Source organism: Orycteropus afer, unplaced genomic scaffold (assembly GCF_000298275.1).
Source record: "Orycteropus afer afer isolate SDZICR_OR568_19922 unplaced genomic scaffold, OryAfe1.0 scaffold00209, whole genome shotgun sequence".
NCBI classification, from domain to species: domain Eukaryota; kingdom Metazoa; phylum Chordata; class Mammalia; order Tubulidentata; family Orycteropodidae; genus Orycteropus; species Orycteropus afer.
The window spans coordinates 2,600,577-2,609,270 of record NW_006921796.1 but is presented as its reverse complement, the minus strand read 5'-3'; the positions used below and the strand labels follow the sequence as shown (position 1 = coordinate 2,609,270).

Below are 8,694 nucleotides of genomic sequence, written 5' to 3'. Positions count from 1 at the left end.
CCCCTGTGACTATGGTCCCGAGCCCACAGGTTCAACTATTCACTCCCTCTGGGTAGCTGGCTGTAGCCAAGAAGTGACTACAACCTTGTCCCCTGTCATCTCTACTATACCCCTGGGAATTCTTACAGAACGTATAAATACACTTGTAGAGCCATTGTCAACAGTGCGTGTACACTTGGCTTCACTCCCTGATTACCATCCCCAACCCTAACCCACTGTCCTCCCCTCCCTTCCCAGTGACCCCCCCCATCCCTGTGCCCTTCTTAGCTATATACTCCTGTCTGTCCAGCTTTCTCTCCATGTGAATGCGGTCCCTCTGGTGCCCCCATGGCCAATTGCTCCAAGGGGTGTATCTCCATAGAGTAGGTGGGTGCATTGCTGTGGTTTGGGTGCTCTGCATGTAAGTCTAACTGCTGTTGGGCTGAGAGCCAGCCCTTGGGAGTGAGTTTTATCCCAGGCCCGAAGTATATCCCAGGACCATAGTCTTGGGGTCCCACCAGACTCCTCCGACCAGTAATTCTGGTCATTATTGTGTTTTTGAATTTTATTCCATGTTTTTCTCCCACTCTATCCAGGATCTCCAGTTTTGATCCTTTCCTGCACTCACTCTTTTTTTCATAAACTCTTAGTTTTAAAAAACATTCAGGGCTCAATTAGTTTCCTAACACAGTGAGCACCGGTTACGTGCCAGGCAGCACTGTAGGTGCTGGAGCTACACGGCAAAGACAGCCAAGTGCTTGTGGTCAGGGAGCTTCCACTGTGGGGAGGGCAGCCGCTAACCGGGAGAGCGACGGACGTACAGCTTAATACAGCTACTGATGCGTGCTCTGAAGAAAAGAACCTAAGGTAAGGACTTAGGGCAGGCTGTGGGGGCACTCTTAGACGAGGCGATCAGGGAGAGCCTCTCTGAGGAGGTAACGTGTGGGCAGAGCCATGCAGAGAGCTGGCAGGGGAAACTTAAAAGCCAAGGAAGGCCCTGAGGCAGGGTGGGGAGCTGCATTTGGGGAGCAAGGAAGAAGCCATGGAATCGGAATGCAGAGCAGTGGGGAGACTTACCAGGAAATCAGTCAGGTAGGCAGAGACTGGGTAAGTTGGGTCTTACAGTAAAGAACGTGGACGCTGCAGATTCTGAGTGAGACGGGGAGTTGGGAGCAGAAGAATGACCCGCTGTGATTTATATTTTAAAAGAGCTCACTCTGGTTTGTTACATAAAAAATCGATGGTTGAGGGACTGGAGTGGACACACAGAGGCCAGTTAGAAGGTTGTTTGCCGTGTGTCAGACAGGAGAGGCCAGTGGCCTGACTAGGGTGATAACAATGAAGGAGGGACCATCCTGCACATACTGTTTCACAGCTTGTTTAAATTGGTTTTTGTTTTAATTAAGTAATAGCCTTGCTTTAAGGAAAGCTGTGGTACTTTGGCAGAAGAAAGACCTAGCAAGCTGCTTCCATAAAGGTTAAACCCTTGGCCATCGAGTTGGTTCTCTCTCACGGTGACCCCGTAGGACAGACCGACGGCCCCCTCACGGTGACCCTGTAGGACAGACCAGGACGGCCCCATCGCAGTGACCCCGTAGGACAGACCAGGATGGCCCCATCGCGGTGACCCCGTAGGACAGACCAGGACGGCCCCATCGCGGTGACCCCGTAGGACAGACCAGAACAGCCCCCTCACAATGACCTGTAGGACAGACTAGAACTGCCCATCACAGTGACCTGTCGACAGACTAGGACTGACCCATCATAGTGACCTGTAGGACAGACTAGAACTGCCACATAGGGTTTCCTGGGCTGTAGTCTTTGTAACAGACTGCCGCAGCTTTCTGCCACAGAGGGGCTGGTAAGTTTGAACTGGTGACCTTTCAGATAGCACCTAAGCACTTAACATTGTGCCACTGGGGCTCCTTCCATTAAGGTTATAGCCATGAAAACCCTCTGAAACATAGTTCTACTCTGAAACACCTGGAGTCACCCTGACTCAACTGACTCAATAGCAGTGGGTTATGGTACTTTGCTATTTTCAGGTCTAACCTTTTCATTCATTACAGACTGGAAATCACGTTCACCCAGTCAGTCATAAACTTGCTTATATACAAATAAGAAGTTACCAGAGCTGAGTTCCGGTAAAGGCTGTCTCTTGTTAACCCAGACTTAGACTCTTAACTCAGAACTCTGACCTTTCTTCCAGTGAGCCCTTAGAAGCGTACATCTACTTTGGCCCCGTTTACTACCAGAAACTGAAACACATGGTGCTGGACAAGATGCACGCTCGGGCTCGGGGCCCACGCGCCGTGCTCACCAGGTAAGACACAGTCATAAAATGAATTTATAAGGCAGACAAGCCTGTCTTGCAGTTTCTGAATATAGCAATAAACAGACTCAAAGAAGCCTCTTCCCCTGAGGTGTCAAAATTCTGGTGTTAGGCATCAACAAAGATCATCTATGTATATAATTAGTGTGAAGAATAGCAACCAACTACAAAATCATAGGCACTGAGCAAACACACTGTGGGTCTCATCAGTGGTCTCCTGACATGGCTGTTTACTGCATCCCAGTTTGTAAATATGGTCCACCTACCTGTATGCTTGGAGCAATGGTAGCATAGTGCCTAAGGCACTTCACTGCTAACCAGAAGGCTGGCGGTTCAAACCCATCAGCCACTCCTCAGAAGGAAGGTTGGGCAATCCTACTTCCATAGTGATACTGCCTCGGAAACCCAAGGAGGGGTCGCTATGAGTCGGGGCCGACTCGACGGCAAACAACAACAACAACAACACCTGTATACTATATTCATAGCCATACTCCTGCAGGCACCCACAGGTATGTGTGTATTATTTGGTAGCCTGAATCACAGTGGTAAATTTTTTTTTTTTTAAATTTGTGTTATTGAAAGAGGAACTCTGGTGCATAGTGCCTAAGGCATTTGACTGCTAACCAGAAGGCTGGCAGTTCAAATCCACCAGCTACTCCTCAGAAGGAAAGTTGGGCAATCTACTTCTGTAGAGATACCACCTCAGAAATCCAAGGAGGGTTCACTATGAGTCGGATCCCATTCGTAGGCAGTGAGTTAGTTTTGGTTTTTTTGTTAATGAAAAGACAACTGTGCTGCATGCTTATTTGCATAAGTTCTAGGAAGTTAGGGTCCATGTGTCCCCCATTGTCCATCTCCAAGTGCAGTGCCTGTGTGTTGCTTACTGGTAGGTAGGATCCTGAGAAAAGGGTTTCAAACTACTGAGTCTCACATGTTCTTCGCACCCTATTTTCCAGTTGAAGGAAGCAGTCTGGGGCAATGATTCTCACCAGAAGTGATTTTGCCTTCCAGGGAACATTTGATAACTGAAGACATTTTTGGTTGTCACAACCTAGGAAAAAGATGCTTTGGGCAACTAGTGGATAGAGGCCTAGCTATGTTGCTAATTTGCCTGCTAACCAAAAGGTGGTCAGTTTGAACCCACCAGCCACTCTGCAGGAGAAAGATGAGGCAGGCTGCTTCCATAAAGATTTAGAGCCTTGGCAACTCTATGGGGCAGTTCTACTCTGTCCCATAGGGCTGCTGTGAGTTGGAATCGACTTGATGGCAGTGGGGTATGTTGCTAAACATCCTACAGTGCACAGGACAGCCCCACCACAAAGAATTATCCAAGTCAAAATGCTGGTAGTGTCGGAACTGAGGAACCCTCGGCGAGGGGAGTGAGTACCGAGCCAGGTAGACGTGGATTTGAATCTTTTCTTAATCTTTTAGCAGTATTGTGAGCCTAGGACAGAGCACTTAACTTTCTCAGCTTCAGTTTTTCTCATATATAAAGTGGAGACAGTATCTACTTCACAGGGTGCTAGTGACTGTCAGATGTTTGCATATAGAATGTATACAGTGAGCCCTGCTTGTGTATGTTTCAACTCCGGGGGAGGGAAATGAAGCAGCTCTGTTTGGATTTGGGGGTTTTTAACCATGAGGGAGGTGTAGATGCTCAATCCCTTGATCATTTAAGACTGAGCAGATGCACATGTCTGTTGAAATGACAGACACATGTGTACTGAAAACTGTGGAAAAGGGAAGAAAAGTTGAAATTCTCAAGACAGCAATCACTGGAGCAGTGAGACCCTCCTTGGGTTGGATTCTCCCGTGAACGGTACCCTCTCCTAAACTTCCACTTCAGTTACGACATCCAAAAACTATTTGGGAGTCACATAAATGTCAAGGCAGCTATTTCCTGTTTTTTGCTTTGTTGTATGAGAGAAGTTATTACCCTGCATTGCTTTTGTGTATTCCATATGAAGATTGCTAGAGCACCTTTGTCTGTACTTGGTTATCTCAGCTGCTTAAAATCCGAGCGTTGGATTCTGCCCATATGTGGTCTGACTACCTTCACTTTGTCTAGTGACTTCAGGTGGAGGGCACCCTTCCCCATGGCTGGCTCCATCAGCAGACCAAAGTGTGAAAACATTGTGCTCAGGTGTGACATTTCCACTATGGTGTGTTCATTCACACCCATTTGTACATTTTTCATATGCAAATTTTCTTTCAACAAATACAACTCAGATTGATTTCTCATTGTAACTTTCAACAACAACAAAACAAAACAAAAAGTATGTAGAGCATATGTTGGCGTACACTGCATTCACCTTCTTAACTCTTTGGGGGACTAACAACAATACCAACAACAAGGATTAGAAGACAGGATGGGATGAAACAAAGGGTTTCTGGCCCACTCCTGCCCGGGAGCCTCACAGAGAGCAGCTCCAGAGTCAGCAGCCAGGGGCTCGCGTGCGCTTGGTTTTTAGTAAGTTGTGCTCTCATTACCAAGTGGGGTTGCCTGAGATGTTCCAGAGTCTCCGTGTACTAGATTCTTGACCTTTCTCAAGCCCAGCATCTACTTACACAGGAAGTCCATTTAGGGACTAAGAGCTCCCCAGTTTAAAAGTACCCCTCTAAGGGAGAATGGAGGTTTATATACAAGGAGGAGGAACCTAAAGAGAACACACACAACATTCTCAGTCCTCGGGGACCCTCCCATCTGGTTCAGGCAGTCTGCCCTTCCAGGTGATGCCTGATCTGTACCAAATTTTATTTTTTTATTGTATGTGTGTATGTGCTTAATTTATGTCTTAATGATAAAGCCCCACCCTGAAGCCCTGGCAGTAACTACTGGGGACTCAGGTTTCCACAGTCTGTTCTGAATAGTTTTTCTGCTTTTAAATAACAGGGTGTGACCACTTGTATCTTTTCTCATGTAATGCCTTTTGGGGCAGGTGTTCCATGTATATTTTCCTCATGAGGCTGTGGCTGAGCAGCCTGCTCAAGGTACCAGCTAGTAAGTGCGCTGGATCCAGGTGAGCCTGCCCCAAAGCCTGGTGCCGGGAGCCAGTCCTGGATGCTGTCTCTTTGTTTGATACAAGGATGACATTTCTCTAATATCTTGTTTCACAGGCAGCCCACTGAAGGTCGGTCTCGTGATGGTGGTTTGCGTCTTGGAGAAATGGAACGTGACTGTTTAATCGGTTATGGAGCCAGTATGCTTTTGCTAGAGAGACTAATGATTTCAAGTGATGCCTTTGAGGTTGATGTCTGTGGGCAGTGTGGACTTCTGGGGTATTCCGGCTGGTAAGTGAATACCATATGTCTGTCATACCCCTTGCCTCTTAAATCACAGCTCAAGAATCAGGCCTGGATCTTACCCACACATTCTTCAACCTCTGCCCATAATCACTAACTTAAACTTCTCCATCTATGCATTCCTGTACTTGAGGATTCTGTATAGACAGACATATTTAGTCTGTATAGTAATCTGCTTTCCACACTACTAGTATTTCATCTTCCAAGGACTGTGGACTTTTTAATGTTATCTCAAGTACCTCTTACCCTATTTCTAATATTATCTCTATTGACCTATAAAAGCCCTAGCAAATTCATTGTTAGATCTTAGAATTATAGCATGTGATAACTAGAAAGACTTCACAGAATATTGTGTCAGATACCCTCATTTGTAACCTTAGATCCCAGGAAGCCAGCTGTGTTGCCCAGCTCTTGCAGCAGTTGGTGGCAAGACCAAGACCTGGTGCCCTGGCCCTGCCCAGTCTTTCTCTGGTATGGCTAGCTACTTCCCATTGGGCAATAAATCCCAAGAGGGCCTAGACTGTGTCTCAGTCATAGAGTCAGCAAACATTGCATGAGGGAGTCTGCCCAGTGCCAGAGACCTGCAGACCGCAGACACACAGCAGGGATGCGCAGCTGCTCACAGGGAGCTGGCTCCCCGTGCATTCCACTTCCATTCTGTCTTGTTTACACTTGCTTCTCCGGCCTGGGGCCTCCCACCCCACCCACTGTCATCAAGTTGATTCCAACTCATAGCAACCCTGTCGGACAGAGTAGAACTGCCCGTAGGGTTTCCAAGGCTGTGATCTTTACACAGCCTGCCTCATCTTTCTCCCTCAGAGCGGCTGGTGGGTACTTAGCAGCTGATTGCCTTAGCCACCGCACCACCAGAGCTCCTTGCCTAGGCCCTAACCAAAACCAAACCAAACCCACTGCCATCGAGTCAATTCTGATTGATATCAACCCCCATTGGGTTTCTGAGGCAGTAAATCTTTACGGAAGCAGATTGCCCAGTCTTGCTTCCATGGAGTGGCTGGTGGATTTGAACCACCCACCTTCTGGTTAAGCAGTCAGATGCCTTCAGCACTGTGCTACCAGAGCTCCTTGCCTGAGGCCTAGTTGGTACTCAATTTTAAAAAAAAATAATTGTTAAATGATACTGAGCCTGCATTTGTAGGACTGCCAATAGGTAAATTATGTAATTTGAAAAGTTTGTAATTTCTGTGTAGAGTTCACTGTACAAAGTCCAGCTCTGAAAATGATTCTCCATGTTCTTCATTTGTGTAGTTGGAGCACCTTCCCCACTTGTAATGATTCCACTCTACTACCAAAGAACCAGATGTTCTACTCAGGGTCAGTCATAATCCAGAGGCGTGGAATCCATCTGTGGGCAGGAAAGCCCATGGCTCCCCAGTCCCTACTCATTTTTCTGTCAGAGGCCTAAGAAGGTCTAAGGCAGATGTTGCAGGGACAGGAAACAACCCCAACCCCTTCACTGTCCCTCGTCGGCCTTCCCCAGAGCCCCTTTCATGCTTAGTGAGGGGCCATCCCCAGCAGAACCTAGTTAGGCCCAGACGGGCGTTCACTGTCAGGGTTGGAGGACTGGGCCATCGTGTCCCCACTGAGTGCCACCTCAGAGCTTCCTTCCAGACAGAGTCCCAACTTCTTGCTGCCATGAGTTGCCTGTTTCTTGGGTGAAGGAAACAAATCAAGAGTCAGAAAGCTGGGTCTTCTTACAGCACAGTATGTGCCTTGCTAGTTAATGACAAAACCTTCTGGCTAATGTACGATTTTGGTGTGGAAGAGTTGGTGAGACCTTCTGTGGAAATCATTTCATTTTTGAAACTAACACAGGAGCTGGCAGTTTCCAAGTCATTCTTTTCACAAAGTTGGAAGGACGTTGTTGTTTTTAGGTGCTGTTGGATTGGTTCCGACTCATAGTGACCTGTGTCCAACAGAACAGAACACTGCCCTGTCCTGCCCCATCCTCACAGTCACTGCTGTCCTTGAGCCCATTGTTGCAGCCACTGTGTCAGTCCACCTTGTTGAGGGTCTTCCCCTTTCTCGCTGACCCTCTGCTTCACCCAGCACGATAGCCTTCTCCAGGGAATGGTCCCTTCTGATAACATGACCAAAGTATGAGAGACAAAGTCTGGCCATTCTCGCTTCTAAGGATCATTCCAGCTGCACTTCCTCCAAGACAGATTTGAAGGGACAGGAGGACAGACTTCTGAGAACAAGCCTGACTCTTCTGTCAGTGAGGCCAGGAGACTCTCTGTGGTCTCTCAGTCCTGAGATGCTCTGTGCCTTTTGAAATGCACATCAACTGCACTGTTTATAGTCCTGGCTGTGTGCCCACAACAAAACAAAAAATAGTTTAATCAGAAGATGCCTCGAACCTAGTTCCACTTGCTTAGGTCTTTGACTTTGGCAGAAGGATGTTTCAATTATTTGGAAAGGATGGTGCAGAAGATTTATTTAAAATAAAGGTCTCGACACTTGAGAGTTTCCTTTCCTTCTTCATCCTTCCTGCGTTCTCTGCTCCTGTTCCCACACCCCCACCCCAACCCCAAGGGAAAGACGAGACTGTAAAGAGGACTCACTGTACTTGGATAACCTGACCCTTTCCGCTGCCCGTACTCAGAGAAACTGATGTAAGCACGACCTGTGAGCAGAACTGGGTCTCGGCATCGTGCCGTCAGCCTCATCGCCTTCCTGCTTGGTTCCTGCCTTGTTCAGAGAAGATCCGCTGGCAGTGCCTCATTTTGAACCTCCTGTGTTCAATGTGTGTCATATTTGAAACCCTCTGAAAGAGGGCGAAATCAGGTTATACGGTTTGAGGGTCTTTACTGTAATTAAACAGGCCTCAGTACACCGTATGTCTGATTTTGAGTGGCCTACTTATACCCTTGTTGCCAACAGAAGAAATTCCTAATCCAGCCTGGCAGCCCAGCAGCCCTCTGTGTGCCGCTGGCCGGCAGGGGAGCTTAATGCTGCTGTCATTTTTCCCATCATCCCTTGACCACGTGGGCTGGGGTGGCTGGGAGGGAGCAGGGGCATCTGTTGGAGGAAGTCTCTCTTTAATGAGCAGTACAATGGAG

General features: G+C 47.7%; 1 protein-coding gene across 1 annotated transcript in view; it reads left to right on the top strand.

Moving 5' to 3' along the window:
• Positions 1 to 8,694, top strand: part of POLR3B (RNA polymerase III subunit B) — a 184,868-nt gene that overhangs the window by 172,957 nt on the left and 3,217 nt on the right. The window contains exons 25-26 of the mRNA XM_042781974.1: positions 2,189 to 2,302; positions 5,429 to 5,602. Of these exons, the coding sequence (XP_042637908.1) occupies positions 2,189 to 2,302; positions 5,429 to 5,602 (288 nt within the window). The remainder of the gene's footprint in view (positions 1 to 2,188; positions 2,303 to 5,428; positions 5,603 to 8,694) is intronic.